Below are 25134 nucleotides of genomic sequence, written 5' to 3' on the forward strand. Positions count from 1 at the left end.
GACCTGTATGCAGAAAACTATAAGACACTGATGAAAGAAATTAAAGATGATACAAATAGATGGAGAGATATACCATGTTCTTGGACTGGAAGAATCAACATTTTGAAAATGAGTATACTACCCAAAGCAATCTACAGATTCAATGCAATCCCTATCAAATTACCAATGGCATTTTTTATGGAGCTAGAACAAATCATCTTAAAATTTGTATGGAGACACAAAAGACCCCGAATAGCCAAAGCAGTCTTGAGGGAAAAAAACGGAGCTGTAGGAATCAGACTCCCTGACTTCAGACTATACTACAAAGCTACAGTAATCAAGACAATATGGTACTGGCACAAAAACAGAAACACAGATCAATGGAACAAGATAGAAAGCCCAGAGATAAACCCACGCACCTATGGTCAACTAATCTATGACAAAGGAGGCAAAGATATACAATGGAGAAAAGACAGTCTCTTCAATAAGTGGTGCTGGGAAAACTGGACAGCTACATGTAAAAGAATGAAATTAGAATACTCCCTAACACCATACACAAAAATAAACTCAAAATGGATTAGAGACCTAAATGTAAGACTGGACACTATAAAACTCTTAGAGGAAAACATAGGAAGAACACTCTTTGACATAAATCACAGCAAGATCTTTTTTGATCCACCTCCTAGAGTAATGGAAATAAAAACAAAAATAAACAAATGGGACCTAATGAAACTTCAAAGCTTTTGCACAGCAAAGGAAACCATAAACAAGACGAAAAGACAACCCTCAGAATGGGAGAAAATATTTGCAAACTAATCAACGGACAAAGGATTAATCTCCAAAATATATAAACAGCTCATTCAGCTCAATATTAAAGAAACAAACACCCCAATCCAAAAATGGGCAGAAGACCTAAATAGACATTTCTCCAAAGAAGACATACAGACGGCCACGAAGCACATGAAAAGATGCTCAACATCACTAATTATTAGAGAAATGCAAATCAAAACTACAATGAGGTATCACCTCACACCAGTTAGAATGGGCATCATCAGAAAATCTACAAACAACAAATGCTGGAGAGGGTGTGGAGAAAAGGAAACCCTCTTGCACTGTTGGTGGGAATGTAAATTGATACAGCCACTATGGAGAACAGTATGGAGGTTCCTTAAAAAACTAAAAATAGAATTACCATATGACCCAGCAATCCCACTACTGGGCATATACCCAGAGAAAACCGTAATTCAAAAAGACACATGCACCCGAATGTTCATTGCGGCACTATTTACAATAGCCAGGTCATGGAAGCAACCTAAATGCCCATCAACAGACGAATGGATAAAGAAGTTGTGGTACATATATACAATGGAATATTACTCAGCCATAAAAAGGAACGAAATTGAGTCATTTGTTGAGACGTGGATGGATCTAGAGACTGTCATACAGAGTGAAGTAAGTCAGAAAGAGAAAAACAAATATCATATATTAACGCATGTATGTGGAACCTAGAAAAATGGTACAGATGAGCCAGTTTGCAGGGCAGAGGTTGAGACACAGATGTAGAGAACGGACATATGGACACCAAGGGGGGAAAACTGCGGTGGGGTGGGGATGGTGGTGTGCTGAATTGGGCGATTGGGATTGACATGTATACACTGATGTGCATAAGATTGATGACTAATAAGAACCTGCAGTATAAAAAAACAAACAAACAAAACAACTAATACTAAACTTTTATTGGGTTATTTGTATGGAAATATGTTAATATAAATGTTTCAGACATTACATGAAATTTCTAAAAATCTTATATGTTCTGGTATAATGTTATAAGTCATAATCCTAGTTATTACTTTAAAATGTATATCTCAGAAATAACTAATTTTCTTGTCAACTGCATTATTATGAACTTTCATCAGATCTTTAACCGTGGTCATTTTTAAGTCTTTTGTCATTTACAGACAGTTCTGGGTGTACTCTGATGCCTTTGCAAATATGTTCCTGTAAAAGGGTTTCATCTTCAAGAAATTCATGGAAAAGACTCTGACAAGTACAGGTTTCTGGTAACTGACTGTACTGCTGAACTGAATGAATAAGCATTTTCAGAACTCTTAATGAAAAACTGATGAACACATAAAAGTGCTAACAAAAGATCAAGATGAAAAAAAAATTAATTACATGGGACTGAGTGAACTGATGAGGATGAGTATAATTTTTGTGACTTTCTGTCTGAATTAAAAAAAAAAAATCCCACAAGGACTCAGAGGCAAAGAATATACAAATCAATTTTCACTGCAAAGTAAAGGAGCTGCTACAGTGGAGGATTACTGGACTGAATGTCAATATTATGACGTAGTATGAGTGTGTTTCATGTTTGGTAATTGCAATCATTGTTGCTTTTGTTGTGGTCATCCATGTACAATGCTTGATGTCAGTCTATTTATCTCTTGTAAAAATAAAATACAGTGTGTGTGTGTGTGTGTGTGTGTGAAAAAAAAAAAGAGAATAGGCATCTTAGAAACACACAACCTTAGGAAAAAAAAATACCACATTATAAAAAACAAAAAACAAACAAAAAAACCCCTTAAAATCGAATAAATATATATCTAAAAAAATGAAAACACTAATTTGAAAAGATACATGCACCCTAACTTTCAAAGCAGCATTATTTACAATATCCAAGATATGGAAGCAACCTCAGTGTCCATCAGCACATGAGTCGATAAAGAAGATGTGGTGTATACACACACACACACACACAAACACACACACACTCACACAGTGGAATATTACTCAGCCATAGAAAAGAATGAAATAATGCCATGTGCAACAACATGGATGGACCTGGAGGGTATTACACTTGGTGAATTAAGTCAGACAGAAAAAGACAAATGCTGTATGACATGACATATGTGGAATCTAAAAGCTAAAATGAGTAAACATAAAAAAGAAGCAGACTCACAGATACAGAGAACAAACTGGTGGTTACCGGTGGGGAGAGGGAAAGGGGGAGGGGCAAGACAAGGGTAGGAGATTAAGAGGCATAAACTATTACATATAAAATAAATAAGCTACAAGGATATATTGCACAGCACAGGGAATACAGCCAATACTTTATAATAACTATAAATGGAGTATCGCCTTTAAAAGCTGTGATTCACCGTGTTGGCCCCTATAACTTACATAACATTGTACAGCAGTTGTACTTCAAGTAAACCAAAGCTTTTACCTCCAGAACCACCTCCCGCCCCAGGAGGCCCCTGCCCTGCCCGCCTGCACACACCTCCCTGGGGCAGTTCTCTGCAATCAGGGCTGTGGTCACAGAAGGCAAAGCACCTTGAAAGCAGTGAGAGGGAGGCTGCACAGCTCCCAGGTTAGAGCGGGCACCAGAGGAGCGTGTCACGAGCGAAGCCCGCTGACGGCAAGGCGCGTGCTGAGGCATTCCGCGAGGGCGGGAAGCCAGCCCGCTGACACCACCCCGTGGCAGACACTGCAGATGTGCACTCGTCGCTGCAGCGGGGCCTCACAGCTCTTGAAATCCTTGAACTGGAAACCCTTTAAAATGACTACCAACTAGAGAACATGTGTCTTTGTGTACAGCTCCCAACTCAGAGATTCTCATGAATGCTAAGTTTTGAGAATCGCTGGACCAGACGGGGCAAAGGACAGACAGAGGTCTGGCTCCCTGGAGCTCGCCGTCCTGTCCTAGACACGGGGTGGGGCGGTGTGCAGGGTCCCAAAGGGCGCCCGCAGTCCCACTTCTCACCGGGCTTCCAAGGCATGAGACTCCTACTAGGGCTGTTGCTGTTCTCAGGACTCTCTGTTGAATTTTTCAAGAGGGGATTGGGTTTTACACAAAGTGAAATGCCGATGTGATTTTAATAAACATCATGATAATGTTTATTAAAACATGCCTACTCCAAATAAATCTAAGACAGAAATGTCAACGGGTGCCTACACTTCCCAAGGGCAGGCATAGTTGTGTGGAAAGATCAAGCTGCTTAAAACCACCGGCACATTCTTAAGCACTTCCTCCCTGACACTCCGTGCGCTTAGAAACGTACAGAGCTGCGGAACCCAGGGTCAGACAGACCTGCCTAATTACCTTCCAAAGCCCTTCTATTCAACAGGCTTCTTGCAAAAATCAGAGCCAATTTACTGATCCTTGTATGTGATCTTAATCTTGTATAAATCTAACTCTCAGAAGAGAATGTCAGCCTTGGAAGGGTTCTTGGAGATCAGCTGGCTGGTCAGCAATCCCTGCTGTCAGTTCAGAAATATAAACGTGTGTCTGTATTAAGAATGAAAGAGGGCTTCCCTGGTGGTGCAGTGGTTGAGAATCCGCCTGCCAATGCAGGGGACACGGGTTCGAGCCCTGGTCTGGGAAGATCCCACATGCCGCGGAGCAACTGGGCCCGTGAGCCACAACTACTGAGCCTGCGCGTCTGGAGCCTGTGTTCCGCAACAAGAGAGGCCGCGATAGTGAGAGGCCTGCGCACCACGATGCAGAGTGGCCCCCGCTCGCCGCAACTAGAGAAAGCCCTTGCACAGGAACGAAGGCCCAACACAGCCAAAAATAAATAAATAAATAAATAAATTTATAAAAAAAAAAAAGAATGAAAGAAAATAGCTTTCCTGAGTTCCATGGAGAAAAATAAGTATACTCTTAAAAGACCGATCTACTTTATCCACACGAGATCGTGAAAAAGAAGCACTGTGCTACCAGCTGAGCGGGCCTGGGCAGCAGCAGCAAGACCGCCCGCCCTGTGCTACCAGCTGAGCGGGCCTGGGCAGCAGCAGCAAGACCGCCCGCCCGCCCACAGTGCCCCTGCCCACCCCGGGCAGCGCCTGGCCCCCCGGCCTCCGCCACTGGATGACCAACCAGTCTCCATCCACCTGCATCCTTGGGACTTCCCTACTAACTTCAACGGCTTTAAATCCTACTTACACTTGCTGGTTCCAGAACTGCTATCTCCAGCCCTGAGCTGAACTGGTATGTTAAGTGCCTGCTCGACACGCGCACTGGGACATCTCATAAACCTCTCAAAGGGACGGCGTCCAGAACACAGCTGTGCCCACACACCGCCGCTCCTGCTTCCTGCGGCCGCGCCTCCTCCCGCTGAGTCAGCCCGGGCTCCGTGGTTTCTCTCGGACCCATACCCGCCTCCCGGGAACCAGAGCCCTTCCGGCTGCTGCCCTAGAGGCTCCAGGGACCCCTTCCTAGACTAGCCAGAGCCCCCATACTGCCCGCCCAGCCGCGTCACTCCCATCAAGGCCCCAGCCACGTTCCCTTTCTGTGAGGCACCTGCCTCGGGCCCCATGCCCCCCCCCGCCCCCCCCCCGGCTACCCAAATCGGGCCTCACCCGGGCTTCCTCAGGCCTCTGGGCCCCGGAAGCCTTGGCTCGAGGGCCTCCCTGGTTCCGTCCGCCAGCACTGCGGACTCCCCAGGGGTCTCACTCATTCTGCTCCACGATGGAGGGAACACCGTGCACTGCTCTTCCCAGCATGGCTTGCCCGCGATGCCAGTTTGTTCAGTGAATGTTCAAGTCACATGTGGAAGAACAGGAACTGGAATGTCACAGGGCAAAGGCTTCTAGGAGATGGTGGCCTGGAACCTTCCAAACTCTGAAGGGCAATATTCAAACCACAATTCTGGGCCCATCCAAATGACCTACCATGAGTGAGAGGAGAATTAGGGCATCTTCAGACACTCAAGGATCAAAAAAAACGGTCTTCCTGTGTATCCTTTCTTCGCAAACTACTGGAGGACGTGCTCCAGCAAAATACAGGAGTAAACAAACAAACAAGGAGAGGACAGCACTAACAACACAGGAAAGCAATGAATGGAAGTCAGCGGAGCACCCCGGCTTACAGGCTGGGAACACGGCCTGTCCAGATTGGCGCCAGCGGCCAACAGCTCAAGAAATAACAGCTGTCGGACTTCCCTGGTGGCGCAGAGGTTGAGAATCCGCCTGCCAACGCAGGGGACACGGGTTCGAGCCCTGGCCCGGGAAGATCCCACATGCCGCGGAGCAACTAAGCCCATGCGCCACAACTACTGAGCCTGTGCTCTGGAGCCTGCGAGCCACAACTACTGAGCCCACACGCTGCAACTACTGAAGCCCGTGCGCCTAGAGCCCATGCTCTGCAACAAGAGAAGCCACGACAATGAGAAGCCCACGCACCGCAACAAAGAGTAGCCCCTGCTCACCACAACTAGAGAAAGCCCGTGCACAGCAATGAAGACCCAACACAGCCAAAACTAAAAACAAATAAATAAATTTATTTAAAAAAACAAAAAAACCCAGTCTACTTGATCGGAGAATCTTCTTCTGCCTACAGTTAAGAGTTACGCTTTCTCACACTGAAAACCTTTACCAGAGGATAGGTTAAACTATAGGAGTTTAAATATTATGCATCAACAACACAATTCAATGGTAAGCAAAATTGTCACTGAATTCTGCATTTTCAAGGGTGAGGAAAGTGCCCAATAATCCCAGGGAATATTAAAAACGTTCAAGGTGCTTCAGAAGTAGAATGAGAGAAATCAAAGCTGAAACCTCCCTCTCTATCCCTTTTCTTAAAACTCTCGTATCCACTCAACTGTCTCTTGATGTCTGTTCTCAAGCCTTCTGGCTTCACCGCCTGGACTGGGATAATTTTCAGAAGTTCCTTAAAAACCCCTTCTGGCCACCGTTAGCTCTAGGCAGAGCACTTACCTACTAGCTCTCTACCATACACAATCTATGATACAATTGTGTATCATACACAATTGCAAGGGAAAACTACAGTCAAACCAAAAACTCCCTCAAATTCTACGTCCACAGTTTTTAAGTAAAAAAAATATTATGACCCTGGGACTTCCCTGGTGGCGCAGTGGTTAAGAATCCGCCTGCCAATGCAGAGGACACGGGTTCGAGCCCTGGTCCAGGAAGATCCCACATGCCGCGGAGCAACTAAGCCTGTGCACCACAACTACTGAGCCTGTGCTCTAGAGCCCGCGAGCCACAACTACTGAAGCCGAGCACCTAGAGCCCGTGCTCCACAACAAGAGAAGCCACCGCAATGAGAAGCCCGCGCACCGCAACGAAGAGTAGCCCCTGCTTGCTGCAACTAGAGAAAGCCCGTGCACAGCAACGAAGACCCAATGCAGCCAAAAACAAACAAACAAACAAATAAATTTATTAGAAAATAATATATTATGACCCTCCCCATCCCCCAAATACTTAAAAGCTTTCACCATCTGGATCAGCACATACCGTGTCTAAAAACCCTGAGGCTCCCCTCGCCACAGTGAGTGGCGGTGGCCGACGGCCGTTAAGGGCTCAGGAGCCAGACGCTGGAGAAGACGGAAGCTCACCATGGGCTCACGGTAGCCACCCTGCTTAATTTCCTTCACTGTGACACACAGACAGCCCTGTGTTTAGGGAAAAAGAATCCCCAAACAAAAGGAGACTTGTTTTGCTGTCACCAAACTGGAAGAGGAAAATCTGAAGACTTCCGTAGTGACACGGAGAATTTCTCACTTGTAAACTCACTGGAAACCACCCAAATGGATCCGTTTTAGATACATGAATGGGTGACTCAGGAACTTTAAGGCCAGTGTTGAAAAGCAACTGCTCTTTTTTTTGCTTCTCGAGATGCCTTGTCTCCAGCCATTACTTAAAGTCTTCATCAGTGACCCTCAAGCAAAATGACCTGAATTTTTTATACCGTATGGAGGTTTTGGAAGCAAGTTACATAAGAACAGGTTCTGGAGAGTCCGGGTGGAAAAATCAGGCGGCTCAAGCGTGAGACCAGGAGCTCAGGGTGAGGCAAAGCCTCAGGGGTATGGGAGGTGGGAGCCGGCGGCCGGGGCTCTGTGCTGTCAGAAGTCTCCCCTGGACCCCCGACTGGGGGAAGGACATCTGCTCCAGGGCGTTCTGGGGACCTCGTGAGAGCAGAGAACGGAGTCTCCAGGGGAGCTGCACTTGGGAGGGACGACAGAGCATCTCAGGGCAGGTGAGGACGGTGTCTAGGAGGGGTGGCCAGTGCTGGGATGAAAGGTCTGGACGGAGCTGCCGACCTGAGCGGGGGAAGGCGTAAAGGACAAGGCCCAGCGAAAGGAGCCCAGCGAGGAACATGCCACGCCAACAGTGAAGAGCTGCGTCGGGAAGGAAACAGAGCCCAAGCAACCTCTGAGTTCTTCGGGCCACGGATGAATTCGGAGAGACAGGAATTCAATTGAGCACAAAGAAAAGGAAGTAAAACAAGCGATGAGACGGAAGGGATCCTGCTGAGCAGGGTCAGGAACTGGGGCTGTGTGCCTGCTTCAGCCCAGCTCGGGAGAGCTCAGGATGGTTTCACATTTTCAAACGGTTCAAAAACAAAACCAAAACAACCCAACAAAACACCATTCCACGATGTAAACACTCTATGACATTCAAGGTTCGGTGTCCATCAATCAAGTTCTATTAGGGCTCAGTCACGTGCCCTCGTTCCCGACGGTCAGTGTGGCTTTCATGCTCCACCAGCACCAGCAGCTGCCGCAGAGGCTGCTCGGCTGCCACACTGGAAACGCTTACATCCTTTACAGAAAAGGTCTGCAAACCTGCTGGGGAGTTTAGAAAACAAACTGAGGACCAAAATACCACCATTATTGACTATAAGGAACAGAATAGTCACAGCTGAAAAACATCAAGTCACCAACCAAGGAGAAGATGGACAGGAAGAGGATGTAATCATGCTGAATGCCAAAGAGAAACAGATTAAAAAAAAAAAAAAAAGAAAAGAAAATGACAGATATGGAAGAAAAAGATGATCCAAAATAAGGAAACTGGTGTCTTTTAAAAGACATTCAGAGGTATAATAGAAAATACTTTCCCTGAAATGGGAACTGCATCTTTGACTGAAAGGGTACAAAATAAATTCCAGGAAAACTGGGGGCTTTATGCTGATTAAGTTATTAAAATTTAAGGGCAAAAAGAATTCTTTAGGTATCCAGGCAGAAAAAGCAAGCCCTTAAGGGGTGAGGGAGGGGAAGATGGAGCTGGCCTCGCCCCTTCCACAGCAACATGCAGCAACGCTCCCAAGTTCCAGGCAAGTGTGACTAAGTGTACTATTCTCTGCCTAGTTGCTATTTATGTCAAAGGGCAGCAGACATTTTCAAACATAAGATCTCAGAGAACAGCACCCAGGAGCAACTAATGAAAACCAACCAACTCACTCACTCAACTAGTCAGTGGCAGAAGTCAGCCAACCCAGGTTTCTCTGATAGGAAGGACCATGTGAGATTCCAGTTTACAAGATCTCAGAGAAAGAAAATACAACCCAAGTATTTTATACCCAGGCAAGTTTTCCTTTCTACACCAGGGTCGATGGCAGGGACTTTTCAAGAATGCATGAAATGGAACCCTTGTAAAAACTTACTTGTTTATGAAATTCAAACGACCAAGAAACGAATCAGATAAAGAACTCAAAGAGAGATGCTCTGACAAAAAAACTAATCCGTAGAACTCAGACTAACCAACCAGGGAAAAGAACAGAATGTAAAGACTACTTTAAACTCTCACCATCTAAACACAGTATTTCTTAAAAAAAAACCCAGCAGTTAGGGGAGGGGTGAAGGGAAGGCATTTTACTAGCGCTGAATTTTCTCTAGTTTCTTAGTTGATTAATAACGTCTAAGATAAAAAACATATAGCTTGAAAAAACCCCTACAATTCCAACCTCTCTGATGTTCTCCTTTTAGAACTGAATTCTTGAGGTATGGAAGAAACTTTTAACTGAAGTTCAGGAATTACTTCATTTTCATTTTGATTACAGTTCTTCAGCTAAATTCAAGCAAAATTATAAAGCTTATTTCCACTTTAACACCAATATTTCTAACTATACATCAACTTTTTAATCTATCTTTGCATAGAAATTATCTTTGTATTCTAAAGATATGAGCTTTCTTTTTTTCCCCTTTTTCCCACAATATCTCAGTCTTTTTCACTGTGCCAATGATGCTCACCTAATGTTACAAATGGCTATTTCTGGATGGTGGCATCTTGGGTAATATTTTTACTTTTTCCCTTTTACTTCTCTTGAATTATAGTACAGCTATTTCTAAAAAAGAGTTTGGAAGGTAAGTAAAGCATTTCAAGGTCATGACTTTGCAGAAAAGAAAAGCTAAAAACAATAGCAAAACCACATTTTAAAAACTGGGAAGAAGCATGAAAATATCTACTGCAGCCACGTGATGTGGTTTAATTTCACTTAAGCTATTTATAGACCGAAACATCAAAAAAACCGAGCTGGCATTTTATTTAAAAAAACCCGCATGCTGTAATAGTGGGTAGTATTTCAGCATTACTGATTCCGGCATAATTTATTTTTTTATTATGCTTTTTTGCAAGGATTTATAGCTAAATAGCAGAAGACAGCTAAATAATAACAGAAAACAGCATGAAAGACAGTTCCCTGTCAGGCTCACAAATGACACAGATTGTTTAAGTTTCACATATCTATATTTAAGGAGCTTCTAGAAAAAAATTCTTTTAAAATAAAAATAGATGCTTTTCTTCCTAGACTGCCAAATCTAGGAAAACCTCTAATCAGCAGAAAGTAAATAACAAGGGACGACTGAGTACATTCTAAGGTGATTATTAAACACCAAGTAATGTAAAGAGACGGAAAAGCTCAGTGACTCCAGCTGCCTGGATGGGCCCCAGCAGGTGGGCTCCCTAGCCTCTGTTTGGGACACAAGCTGTCACAAGGACTGCTTCAGCCTCAACAGGATACATACAGGGAGAGCTGACAAAACGGTTTTGCCATTAAAATCTCAAACCTGCAAAGAATTAACTCAGGATACGAGTGTTTCAAGTGAGCATCACACAAATCTGTAATTTTTCCGAAGGTTCAAAGCAGTACAAATGGACAGGGAAGGAGTCACCGCCTCGCCCTGCACCCTCTTCTAAGCGCACCGCTGGTACCAGTCTCTTACCTGCCCCTCCAGTCTCACACCAAACGCCCCCTTCGGCCGCACCCTCGCCCACCAGGAGCCCCAGGCAGAGCCTCCAGATGCCGCTGTGCCCTAACTCTACTCCATTCGTCCTCCCTGAGGGACACACAGGGCATCTCAGTCTTTGGCTGCTAATAAAAATCGTTCTTACAATGAACATTCTTGTAAGCTCAGTCTTCACACATATAAGCTCAGTTCTGGGTCAAAGGCGCGCAGTTTAGGTTCTGGTCTACACTGCCAGCTTGCCCTCCACAAGTCTAACACTCCCACCAGCAACATGATGTCGACCTTTTCCTTCTTTGCTTACGTGACAGCTGAAAGATGGCATGTCTCTCTTTTAGTTAATCTCTATGATTACTAAGAAATTCAAACAGGTATACATGAAACAACATTTTCCACAGCCCAGAAACGTCGATTTTATCCTAAGACTTTTAATTTCAAAGTGTTCTTGTGTGCCTGCGAATGGATATTTTTCCACCATAACAAAAAGTCTTGGATTCTTCATGTATCTGCTGCAGCCTGATTTAAATGAAATGTGGGATTTTATTTTCCACGGAGGTCAGGTTCCAAAGTCAGCAGATACAATGCCATTTGAGTGAGCAGCAAGGGTTAAACCTTTAAAAAACATTGTACGGTCATTTTTACCTTTGTGAATTATTCACACTGCAGTTCATTTTTCTACTGGGCTATAAGTTTTTTTTCCTATTTGACTGTAAAAGCTGTTTGTCTGTTAGTTTCTTCTGCTCTCTCAACGGTTTTGTTTTTTCCATTAGTTGAATATAATGTCTGTTGGCTTAAAATAGATGATTCTTGTTCCGTTATTTTCGGGCTTCCCTGGTGGCGCACTGGTTAAGAATCCACCTGCCAATGCAGGGGACACGGGTTCGAGCCCTGGTCCAGGAAGATCACACATGCCGCGGAGCAACGAATCCCGTGCGCCACAACTACTGAGCCCGCAAGCCACAACTACTGAGCCCACATGCCACAACTATTGAAGCCCGCGAGCCTAGAGCCTGTGCTCCGCAACAAGAGAAGCAACCGCAATGAGAAGCCTGTGCACCACAATGAAGAGTATCCCCCGCTCGCTGCAGCTAGAGAAAGCCTGCGTGCAGCAATGAAGACCCAACGCAGCCAAGACTAAATAAATAAAATAAATTAAAAAAAAAAAGGTTGTTACTTTCCTGAGAACTCTCACATCTGGCACTTACACCTGGAAGTAGTTTTGCTGTTGGATAAAAGGTGAGGCTCTAATGGGATCTGTTTTCCGAATCGCTTTTCCCCGACACCATGCTTTTCATAAGCCAGTCCTTCCTTGTTTGAACCTGTCTCTGGGGGGCTCATTCATCCTTTCCCTCTGAAGAGCCTCCTGGGTTTTGGGCTGGGGAGGCCCCCGGAGGCACTAACACACCAGGCCAGGACGCTCCTCTTTAGAATGCTGAACCTTTCTGCTTTTACCAGCAGAGTTTTTCACTTAAACTTTTTCTGGTTAAACGTACTGTAATTACATATTTAATTAAAATTTATGGAAACAGATGAAATCTGAGTGAGAAAAGAGAATTACTGATTCTGTGAAAATGAAACTGAATCCTTTGAAAAGATCGGATAAAACACCAATTGCTTAAAAAACAAAAACAAAAAACCGTTGTGGAACCCAAGGAGGGAGAAAGAACTGTGAAAGCCTTGAAGTTAAGACACTGAAAGCCTGGGGTTCTGCTCTTGGGCGCCTGGCGTGCACCTCACCTCACAGAACTCAGGCTGGCTGTGGTGAGGACGTCCGTCAGAGGCGAGGCCGTGGCCCACGTCAGAAGCGGGTCAACAGCAGCACATGTCAGGCACGTACGTACGGAGCATTTTTAGACCTGTTTTAATCACAGATTTTCTGTAAACCACCAATTACTTAGGCCTCCCAAGGACATCTATTGTAACATCTCATTTTATTATCTGATGGGCCATGTCGCCTTTATTTGCCTCTTTTTCAAATTTTTCATATTCTTGCTTGCTATTTTTTAAGATAACCATAGACTCTAGTCACAAATAAAAACATCTCTGAGAACCCAAGTACAGGTGTCTGTGTTCATTTCTTCTAGGCATTTTTCTGATCGAGATCCAAATTCTAAGGCCACCTCTCCCGTCCTATGACTCCCGGATGCTAGATGGGCTGTTGTCATGGCAACCCAAGGGGCCGATCCTGGAGGCAGGGCTCTCAGGGAACATTTTCTCCACTAGGCACTGCCCCTCCCCTCTTCACAAAGCGGCCCGTGCTCAGGTCTCCAGTTCTACACCACCCATTCACTTCCCACCCGGGTGGAGTCTGGCTTTTGTCCTCCCCATTTTAACGAAACTGCTCTCACTTCCCGGCACGATGCGTTCAAATCTGTGTGAAATCTGAAGGACACTTGACAGCCCCTCCCCAGCTTCTGGGCAGAGCTGACTACTGCCGAGCACGGTCTCCACAGAGAAGCTCTGCGACCTCCCTCTGTCCCGCTGCCCAGGTACCCTCCTGCACCCACGGCAGAGGCTGGACGCGGGCACCTATGAGTAGCATCTGGCTTGCCTTACGTTTTGTATTTTTACAAAATACGCCTTGTATTTTTACAAAATATGAATTCACTACTGACATTTGTAAGTTGAGATGTTTCACCTAAACACGCTAGGTTCCTTGCTTCTCTGGAAATCCCAGAACCTGGTCCCGGCCCTGTGGCACGGCTGAAACCCAAGTCTCAGCAGCACACCCTCTGTCGGCACCGACTCCCTCCTTCATCTCCACTGGCCTGGGCACACGTGAGGCTGGCCCTCAACGCAGCGCGCGTGCCCAGCACCAGGCGTGACCCCCATACCGCCTCTCCTGCTCGTGGCTGTCACCCTTGCATGTGTGAAGGAGAAGATGACTGTCAGAACAATTATTTTATCGAGGGGAAGAGCTGGTTCCTAACTGGTGCCCCCGCTGCTGGAGCACCTCCGGCCGGGGTCAGGGGCCAGGGAGGGAACCGGGACATCCCGCCCATGCACTGGCCTGCAGGGTTTGCACAGAGCAAGGGTGGGATTTCCCCTGGGGGAGAGGTTGCCAAGGGTCACCCTGGCCTCTGGGGCCCCTAATGAGTGGCAGGAGGGACTGAAGCCATGGGGCTCCAGGCTCCCTGGGTCCTGCCCACCCCTCTCATCCTCCAGCCGGCCGTGACTCGGCCCAGGCCATGGTCGACAATCAGAGCGTGGGACCTCGCAGTGAAATCCCGAGTCACGGAGTGGCCTCTCTCGGCTACTCCCCTGCCCAGTCCTACAGGGTGTGTAGAAACACAGAGCCATCACCGACCTCATAGTTAACTGCACACACACTAGTGATAAGCAGCGCGAATAACCTGATAATGGCCACTCAACCCTGAATTTTTATTCCTTTCCGATGCAAGAAGTTTAATAGCTCTAGAAATCTAGAGGAGGCGCAGGGACACTGCATTCAACTTGTGCAAATTCAAAGACAGGTCTGAAAAGAGAAAGCAAGGAAAAAGGAAGCCAGAGACATCCCACTCAGTGAGCTTATACCCTGGACTGAGGTAAAGATGGGGGCAGAAGCTCCCGGTCATACCCAACTCGCGATTCACGGGCTTCACCCGGGCGGACGCGCTATCTGTACTGAGAGCCCCACCGGGAGGCATGAGGAGTGATTTACAAAGCGCTGCAGGGATTACCGCCCACTCTGACGCCCATCACACCCCCGGCCTGGAACCAACCGGCGGGTAAGATGAGACCGCACCAGATCTGCTCTTTGATTCGAATGTTCAAAGAAACTAGATTTAACTTGATTTATGCATTAAAGAAATTATCTGAGTTCTCTAAGAGATTTTTTTAAAGACACATGCATTAAGTTCACTCAAGTAACTGATTTTTGAAGTCTAAAAATGTTAATTTAGCACATCAAAATTACACATGGCACGCCAGTGCCAGACGGGAATTGCAAAAGGAGACAGTTATCATTTCTAACAAAAGCTTCTTCCTGAAGTAACAAGCAGCGTACATTTTAAAAGGGAATTAACCTCAGGCTGACCCTCCAATCTCTGAGAGTGACAAGCTTTATAAATTCATTGTATCAGATGTCCCTGTGAAGTAGGCTGAACAGATGAATTCCCGTGGCTTTGCTAAAGGTTCTTCTCATTCAGTATTTAACCTCTGAATAAAATAATTTTAAAAAGACCTGATAATGAGACCAAGGTTAAACACTTTCAAATGATTTCTTGAATAGAACTTCAAGATTTACCTTCTATTAATCATCTTTAAGTAATTAAAAAGAGAAAAGAGTGGCAATCAGCAAGAACAAGTAGGAACTGTAGCCAATCCCGAGGCGCACAGAAGACCCCTGTGTCTTTTAGGAAAGCAACCACGGCAAACAGTGGTACAATACAGGTCCGCCAATGTCCACTTTCCCCGTTCTTCTTAACAGAACTCTGATGTCGTTCAGGGCAGTGATGTATCCAACTGAAAGCCCATTTCCCAGCCTGTGCTGCAGGATGGGAAGACCGTGTGAAACTGCTTTCTGCTCTTGCCCTTCCTCTTCATCCTTTCTGGAATGCAGGGCTGATGCTGGTGATAGGGCAGCCATCTTGCCAACGTGAAGTGACAGGCAAAAGGATGAGGCCACGTGCTAAGGATGCTTAACATGAACGCTCCTCATGGCGCCTCCACCGGACCTGCGTACCTGCCCCTGCACCTGAGCCCCTGCCCGGAGGCGCACAGTGAGGTACTCACAGTCAGTGGTGTACTCCACCTGGGAGGGCTGCACGGCCGTGCCATCTGCCGTGGGTGCAGTGGGGGCAGGACTGTCGGCCTGGGCTTTACGGACCAGTGCCGCAAGGGGGTGATCCGGGTCCACCACCTTCAAAGGCTGCAGAGAGAGAGGGTGCAAGGTCACACCACATCCTGCATTCTGAGTCACGCAGAACCCTTCTGTGGCAAGAAGGCTTTAGGACGGTGTCTACGCTTCAGAAAAACCTCAGCACACGCGTGCACGCAGCACACACGCGTGCACCACGCCCACATACGTGGGCGGGCGCACAAAGGGAGGCCCGAACCATGGCCGACGAGAGCTCTAGCTGGTTGTGAGTTCCAGAGGAACTGAATAAACAAATCACCTCAATCTTCCTAAAGACATGAAGGAAAAGAAGGAGGGATGACCAAGACTAGATTGCTGCTGAGAAAAGTGTGAGCCTCCAAATTCACTCAAAACCTCAAACTCTGTCCACCCTTAAAGCAATTTCTGATTTTTAATCACCAACAGCTTTTAAAGTCCAATCAACCAGCCACATTGTGTGACTGCTGAAATGATATGCTTAGGTCTGATGGACCCCTGTTTTTTCACATCACAAATGGCACAATGAGTGGTGTGGATTAACTCCTTATAATAAGAATGAAAAGAAAATTTTTCTTTAATTTATGTTTCTTGCTAACACATTATGTTATCCGTGACGGTAACAGATTATTTCAAGCGGCACATACCCTGGACACCTATGAAATCTAATCCTGTTTTAATAAGACCTGCATGAAAAAGTAATTTTCCAAGTCTTAACCAACATTTTACTTATTCTAAATATCCCAAATAGTAAAACTATAATAAAATGAAAATAAATTGCTTGTGATTTTATAAAATGGGATATATAAGAAATAAAGGGAGCAAATCCTTTGCCACCAAGCCAAACAAAAAGGCGAGATATACGTCAATGCTAATAAAACAAAAAGCAGCTATTATACAAAGAAATGCCTGCTTAACAATTTTCCAGAGTTAAATGAGCAGTTTTGTTATGGCATAAAGCTACAGCTCAGTAACGAGACGAGAACCTTCATGAGCTCCTCCAGGCGGCTGCACTTCTTGGAAGCGAAGAGGGACGGGTGCAGGTAACTCCCACCCTCTTCGTCATCGTCATCTTCATTGTCAGAGCTCACCCCCGACTCTGAAAGCAAAACACACGTCAAGACGTCAAGGTACAAATAAATTACGTAAGACCTCAGACGCACGCAAAGGCAGAACTATATGCAGCCATTTCTTGGTTATCTGTCCAAAAACCACCTTTGGAAAATATTCCCTATCTTGCTGCCACCCAAGTCATTCAGCAGAATGACATTTGCTTGTGATTTTATCAAGTGGGATTATAAGAAATAGAGGCAGCGAGAAAGGAGCACGACCTCGGCCCCGCTGGCACCTTCCCTCTGGCATTTACTAGTCCGGAGCCACTGAATATTTAAATTTTTTGGAAAAAAGGCAAAAATCTTACTGATTTATGAAGGTAAAATAACAGCAACAGATTTTTTACAAAACTACAGCAAACAAACATGGAGAAGATGAGGTCTGTAGTAAGATGTACGCAACTGATTTTGAAAATCGTGTTTCAGCTGAAAGAAAAATTCAATGGCAGACATATGTACTGTTGTCTCGGAATGTTATTCAAAATACTTAATTGGTCTTTGTAGTAAGAACTCCAAATTTAGACACTTATAAAAACAACAGCTTAAGGTAGAGTGAAAAAAAGAGAGTGAGATTAGCCACTTCATCCTGTGGACTTGTGTAATTCAGCCTCAGGCCCTAGCACGGGGTGCGCGCTAGAACCATCCACGGAGCGCGAGGCTCGCTGTTCTGTCTGTGACACGTTCAACAGCCAGAGGGAGGGGAAACGTTTCCAACCGAGATGGTTATGCTCTGATGGCATCAACATTTAACTCTATGTCACCCATCTATGAAAACAGTAATTAAGAATCTAATATATGTTCAGACTTATTGCACAGCAGGTTTAATCCTCGTGCCTTAGTGGCAGGATTTCACAAACGTCCAGGAAGTCCTACAGCGCAGATCTCAACCCCTCCCCCAGCCCAACACAGGACAGAAACAGTTTCACATACTCTTTTTCTCTTCACTTTTGTTTTCTGCCAGGACCGTATACCGTCCTTCTTTCATAGCTTTCTGGATGAATTTGTAGTAGGGGTTGAGGTAGTGATCAAAGCGTAGAAAGTCGAATTGAGAGTTTCGGGCCTGTTTGGCCTTCAGCATTATTTCAAACTGTGCACCCTGTTTGCACACGAAGTTGGCTGTGCGCTCAATAATGGCATGCATTTTGGCTGTTGGTGGCTACGAGAGAACACACGCATTCACGTTATCAGTCTGTCCTCTTTTCCACTGAGCGTGTGACTTAACACATAGGAATAACCCTGGTTTTACTAGTGACTAGAGACATTTCAACGGGAAGAGCCCAGTTTGAACAGACTGTGGCACTGGCCCCATTACACGACACTCAGTCAGTTTCTGAATTTTGCAGTATTTTGTGGGGAGAAAACTCACCTGCCGAGGCAGGCCATTCTAGCTTTGTACTGAACCCACAGGAGGCAAGCTTTTCCGCACCAATCAATGTGTCTCCGTATATTGGGGGCCCTTCACCAGGGTTCCGTGATAGGGTTCAGGGGGTTGTGAATCAATCCTCTGGGGAGTTGTATGCAAATTTTGCACATACAGATGCAATTTTCTAGGGAGAGGGGTGCATGTTTCAATAAGTTTCTCAAGGATCTAAGCATCATTTCTCTTCCCTTTTTCTTAGCAGGGACTAGTGTTTAGAGCTTGGAAAACACTCCTTTTGTACACCCAAGGAAAGCCGCAGGCTCACGGCCAGCCTTTCCTTCTGCACCTGAGCTCTCCTCATCCCGTTCCTCCTTCCTACTCCCTGTAAGACTGCCCCGTGGCGCCCGTTCATCAACGCTCCCACTTAAAAGTACAGAGCTCCAGGGACTTCCTTGGTGGCGCAGTGGTTGAGAATCCACCTGCCAATGCAGGGGACACAGGTTCGATCCCCGGTCCGGGGAAGATCCCACATGCCGCGGAGCAACTGAGCCCGTGCGCCACAACTACTGAGCCTGTGCTCTAGAGCCCGCGAGCCACAACTACTGAGCACGTGTGCCACAACTACTGAAGCCCGCAGGCCTAGAGCCCGTGCTCCGCAACAAGAGAAGCCACCGCAATGAGAAGCGTGCATATCGCAATGAAGAGTAGCCCCGGCTCGCCACAACTAGGGAAAGCCCGCGTGCAGGAACGAAGACCCAACGCAGCCAAAAAAAAAGTACAGAGCTCCAAACTGAGGCCCAGCTACCTGTGGTCTGGCCAGAACAGAGACGGTTTCACCCACGTTTACTGGGCGAGTCACCTGGTTGCCTTGGAGCGCGTCCACTGCCTGGAGCCAGACCCCACCTCTCTCCTGCACGTGCTGCGAAGTTACCTCCGCCCCGTCACGAGCTGAGCAACTCCTGCCCACACATGGAGCCCCTCGGACCAGAAGCTGGAAGCCACACATCTGAAGTACTTTTAATATTGATGAAGAGATTAACACTAGAAAATTACATGCAAGTAAAGTGGGAAATTATTCTAATAATGGGCGGTTAAGAATACAAGATGCTTACTGTAATTTCAGGGCTGAATCCTTCACAAAATACAAACGCCTTAATTCTCAAATGTAATTCCTGAACTAATGATGTCCTTCACACTTAAACTGGATAAATGTCTATGATTAAAGTTATTTACTGATCCCAAAATACACTAGAGTCCACGTTAAAGGCCCGCTGTTGCACTGAAGTGCGGATCCTGACGCACATTTTCAGTAGCTTTGGCTCAACAGGAAGATTAATTTTTGCATTAGCGTATTCCGTATATATGACAATTATTAATGATCACTTCAGAATGATGATCCTTAAAGGAAAATACAACCCCTCCCGCCCCCCAGGTAGAGATGTTCTCTATTGACCAGACTGTTGGTCTAAAATTTCTTAAAAGCAGGCCCTCTTATGATATCATATTATGGCTACAGCAGTTACAAAGCAATGTATGGGTAATTTTACAAAGCGACAACGATTATAGAAAAACAAAGCACCTTATGAGCATCCTTCAAGATCTGCTACTGAAGCAAGTGGATATAAGATGAACACTTGGTTTGGAGAAAGTCATCCTCTGCTCTCCTTATCATGTAGGTTTTAGAAAAATCTTCTTCTATTTAAGAATATGATTAGTCCTACCATAAGATGGGATTTTAAGGATGTAGCCAACATATAAATATTTATGTGTTACAAAGACTGACTGGTCCAGGGGAAAATGCTTTTCTAATTTATGGAAGCCTTTAAAGAAAGCAACTGAGCCCAAGAAGGGGGACTAACACCTCCCAGCATCTCCAAAATTAACATGGCTCTAGAAACTCCAGAGTAGGCATCGGGAAATGGGACAACAGTATGTGAGGTCAGAAAACCTGCACCGATTGTCCAAAGAGCTTTGGAAAATGTTGGAGCTCCGATCCCTGGAGCAGGGTGGGGCTGGGGGCCAGGCTGGGCGGCAGGTGGGGTGAATAAGCGAGGAGCCCCAGGCGCAGCTGGGCTGGCCCTCTCGCCTCCTCTGTGATCAGAGCCCCAAATAATATCAGACTGAGGCACGAACTCAACTGTCAAAACAAAACTATGGAAGTAACAGCAGGAAGTATAGGAAAATATTTAAAAATTGTCAGGGGTGGAAAGGTCTTCTAAGACAAGATTCAAAATCCTGAAGCCAGAAACGAATATGGTGACATATATGGTGACATATATGACTTCACAAATACCTTTAAATTCTGCATGGAAAGAGGAACAAACAGGTAAAAGACAAAATGCCAGGAGAACTAAAGTGCACGAAACTTACTGGACCAGGGCTTAGCACTCATCGTACGTGAAAAGTCCTCACAAACCCCCAAGAAAAGGCAGGACTCCACAGGAACACAGGGGTAAATCATGCTTCTTTTTTCTCCCCATCCCCATCCCATGGCAACACAGCACCTGAACTTATGGTGAGACTAACGCTCTAATCAGAACAACGTTCAGTAAGGCGTAACCGCAGTGGCTCCGAGCTCTGAGTGGCTCTGGGCTGGAAGTGCAGGCCTGACCCTTACAGGATGACCTGGGGCGGCTGCTCTCGACAGCTCTGCCCCGTGTCCCCGTCAGAGGTACTGGTGTTGTGAGGACGGAAGATCCGAGCAAACACAGTGCCTGGCACACAGCACATGCTCAATGAATACTCATTATCTGGTGTTGTTATTAACCTACTGGTGTCACCGCGCAGGACCAGGACGAGAATTGTACATTGTATCCTTCCCCCCTTTTCCTTCTGTCCATAAAATATGTTAAACAAGCACATTTCCCTTGTAAATACACTCAAACGGGTGTGCCGAGCAGCAGCACTTCTGGTCCCCTTGGCTGATCCGAGGGGAACGTGAGGTGGTACAGAACAGGCGGGGGGCTCACGAGACCTCATGCACCTCTGGACAGTGTTTGTGGAAACCTCGTTTGGGCTCAGAACTCGGATCTGCGGCGTCTCGGGTGGGTGAGAGACCGAGCTGAGACATGCCTTCCACCTTCCCCACAGTGCAAGACAACACAACACAGCCAGGAAGGGACCTGGGCACGTGTAGAACTCAGGAGGTGACAAAGACAGCCTTCAAGTCCCTGGGAAAGGGACAGGTAACTGAAAACACAATGTCGGGACAAGTGATGCTGGGCTACATATTCCGGGGGAAAATAGGTCCTTACTTCCCAAGAAACATACAAGTGGACAAACAGAGTCACTATGAAAAGCTAAAATAAAGCTGTGAGGTCACCCGAGGAGCTGGAGTCGAGGGGCCCAGTGGGACCAGGCGGCCAGCCTCGAGCAGGGGCCAGCACGCGGCTTCCAGGGCGCTGCGACCTCTCACTGCTCCTGACCCTTCGCACGAAACCCCAGAGACCCTGCAGCCATGAGGTTCTAATCCAAAAGCCTAGCTGAAAACCTGAGAACCCCTCAAGCACCCGCTCTCTTTACCACCCCCGCCTCCGCCGCTGCCAGAGCAGCCCCTGCCCACCGAGGCAGCAAGTGTCACCTAAACACGAGCCGGCAGTTTCATGCTTGGTCACCAAGATGGAACGTACGACGCAGACACCTGTCTCCTAGACAGTCTCCCCACGAACGTGGACATGACAGTGTGTGACGTATACAGCGAATCACTGCCCCGATTCACAGCAATTCTGAAGAATGACGTCCTGATGCCACCACACAGGAAAAGCGAGCTGTCCACAGGCGACCTGGTAAGCACTTACACATGGTTTCTACACAATCGCAGAGATTTCCTACTCAGGGGACCGTTTTATAAGAACATCGGGAGAGAGCAGACCACTATAGGCCAGGCTTGCTGTGCTCTCCACGGGGAGCAGACGCTTTCAGTCCCGGCAGGCCACTGAACAGCCTAGTGATGCTGACTCCGGGAACACACAACCACTAAATACTTCAGGAGGAATTAAGGCAACAAAATCTACTACACCTCTATGTTTATGTTTGCGTAAAAGCTTAAAAATGATCTTTCGTACCAAAACTTAATAAAAATCTATATAGTCAACCTTAAATAAAAGCTTTTAGCATTACATGTGGGTAAGAGAGCAACTGTTTTTAATGCGTCTCTCACGTAGAATAGCATATTCCGGAAAAAACAGAAATACAATACATAAAAATATATCAATACAAGTCTCAGGATATCAAACCCTCAGATAACATTTTCAGTTTTAACTGTAGCAAACTGATCAACGGTAGAAACGGGAATCAAACATAAAGAGTAATTCTACTTGGCAAAATCCAAAGAAATTTTTACCCACATTTGCAAGAAAAGAGAAAGAGAAGGAGAGGATTTATAAATGAGTGAGTGGAGGAAGGAATGGGTGGAGGCAGGAATTAAATTCTGTTATCTCCCATCGTCACATAAAACCGAAGGGCAAGAACCAGCCGATTCATGCTGCGCTAAATAAGGGAAGTATCACGTGCTAGTGTGGGGATCCAAGAGGCTCCTTCTATGAGGAGGTTTCAGCATCCACTGTTTATTCCATGATGTTGCAGCAGGACACAATGAAGGAGCTGGAATACCCACGTCCATGGTGCTTGCAATCCAGTTAGGAAGATGCCAAAGAAAAGCCTTTACTCTGAGCACGAATATCCCTTTTCCAAGTATGTACACGCAACACAAATATTTTAAACATCCCTAATGAACATGTAAGAATCCCACAAAGCACAGTGACTCATGATGGCACAACAGCTAAGACCATGGGTTAGAGGTCCTGCCTGGCACGCGCGACCCAACTTCTTCACTTTTCTTCATCTGTGAAAGGGGAACAGGAAGCTACCTTACAGGGTTACGAGCATTAAATAATACTTAGAAAACCCTCAATGGGGCCTGTTACAATGTAACCTTGACTGGACGTAGCTGAAATAGCAAAGTGAGATCAATGGGAACTAGAGACCCAGCTGCAGAGCACTTAGGCCAAGAGGATGCCACCCAGGTGTCCCTCCCAAGGGCAGGGGCCGCCTGGAGATGCCACAGGGCCCTAGTCATAACGGAGAGGAGAACCGGGTGGAAGGGTGCCAAGAGAATGTTACGGTAAAGGTCCCTACCTTGAGTGCCCACAAAACCACGCTAGCAAAAGACAGGACACGGCAACTGCACTGAAGGCCCGCTGCCTCGGGCAGGAGGGTTTTGCATCTAAACACGGCTAGCAGTCCCCTCGCCAGTAATTCTGACTGGGTTTCCCGCTGGTAAAGTCTGGGGATTCAACCATACGGTCTCTGAGAGCGGGCCAGCTCCTCAGGCCCGATGCTCTGGTCTGGTGATTCTGCTGTAATTTCTCCCTTTTTCTTCAGGGGGAAGAGAGGTGGTGTGTGATTTTTTCTCCATTAACTCACAAATGATTTTAAAGCATTACGCACCCAAACTAGAAAGCAGCTGTGATTACGGTGGGGCGCTCACACTAGTACCTCCCGATAAGTAGTAACAAAGGTTAACAGTATTGTGAATGAGAACGACACCTACCAGCTCCACATCAGACGGCACGTTCAGTCCTAAAGGGGCAATGAAAGGCTCCTCGTTTTCCTCCAAATTTTCAGCCTCGTGTTTTTCTGTATAAAAAGAAGACGTAGAACTTCAGAACCGTGACCTGCAGAGGAGGCATGTCCACCAGCTGTAAGCCACTACGGGGCCGGGGGGGCGGGCATGACGGGCCCTTCCCGGTTCTGTCGCACACCACCCCTCCCGGAACACTTCCGGGCTCTGCTCGTTCCACCACGTGTGGGCAGAATCACTTTACCAAACCCCCGAGGGGCTGGGGGTACAGACGCAGCGGCAGCGTGGACTCCCCGGCCGTGGGGAGGGTGCAGCGAGACAGGCACGTGAGCGTTTCCCACACAAGGCTCCGCGCTTGGCTCTCCTCCTTCCCAGCCCCTCTGATCTGCGAGGACCGCCCTTCAACCTGTCGCTGTGGGTCCCCCAGAGCGTCAGGCACAGGACACGGTGCTCAATTCCAAGACAACCGCTTTCACCACTGAACCGTAAAAACCCTGCACGTAACTGCCAAGACTTCTCCCCACAAGCAAACCACCTCTCTTTTCACAAATAATCAGATGTATTTCCAATTCTTCTTCTTCTTCTTTTTTTTAAAGGACGTATTTATTATTTATTTATTTATTTATTTTGGGGGGCTGCATCGGGTCTTGGTTGCGGCACGCAGGATCTTTGTTGAGGCATGCGGGATCTTTCTTTGCGGCGAGCGGGCTTCTCTCTAGCTGCAGCGTGCAGGTTTTCTCTTCTCTAGTTGTGGCGTGCAGGCTCCAGGGCGTGTGGGCTCTGTAGCTGTGGCGCACGGGGTCCAGAGTGCGTGGGCTCTGTAGTTTGCAGCATGTGGGCTCTCTCGTTGTGGCACACGGGCTTAGTTGCTCTGCGGCATGTGGGATCTTAGTTCCCCGACCAGGGATTGAAACCGCGCCCTGCATTGTAAGGCAATTCTTTACCACTGGACCACCAGGGAAGTTCCTCCATTTCTTCTTTAATGGTTCATTTAATAAACATCTGTCTACTGTATATTAGACAAGGCACTACACATTATAGCCTTCTGAATTCTAAGGTACCTATATACAATTCAATCACTCAGATGATCAATTTAAAAGAATACAGTGAAATGTACAAAAAATAGTAGAAACCTTGTAAAAGCTAACAGTTTTAAGGATTTCAACATCTACTTAAGTTTTTCTTTCAAAAAAGATGACATGAAATAAACATTAAATCTTCATCAAAACAAACGTTTCCATCATACATAATAGAGTCTCTTGACGAGATGAACAATTTCAAAA

At 46.4% G+C, this 25134-nt stretch overlaps 1 protein-coding gene across 3 annotated transcripts in view; it reads right to left on the reverse strand.

The window, feature by feature from the left end:
• SFSWAP (splicing factor SWAP) overlaps positions 1 to 25134 on the reverse strand; it is an 89224-nt gene that overhangs the window by 56356 nt on the left and 7734 nt on the right. For all 3 annotated transcript variants that reach the window (XM_068562550.1, XM_068562549.1, XM_068562552.1), the window contains exons 4-7: positions 23822 to 23907; positions 17841 to 18066; positions 16785 to 16897; positions 15699 to 15834 (exon numbers count right to left, since the gene is read on the reverse strand). In XM_068562550.1, the coding sequence (XP_068418651.1) occupies positions 15699 to 15834; positions 16785 to 16897; positions 17841 to 18066; positions 23822 to 23907 (561 nt within the window). The remainder of the gene's footprint in view (positions 1 to 15698; positions 15835 to 16784; positions 16898 to 17840; positions 18067 to 23821; positions 23908 to 25134) is intronic.

The sequence above is a fragment of the Eschrichtius robustus genome, chromosome 14 (assembly GCF_028021215.1).
Source record: "Eschrichtius robustus isolate mEscRob2 chromosome 14, mEscRob2.pri, whole genome shotgun sequence".
NCBI classification, from domain to species: Eukaryota; Metazoa; Chordata; class Mammalia; order Artiodactyla; family Eschrichtiidae; genus Eschrichtius; species Eschrichtius robustus.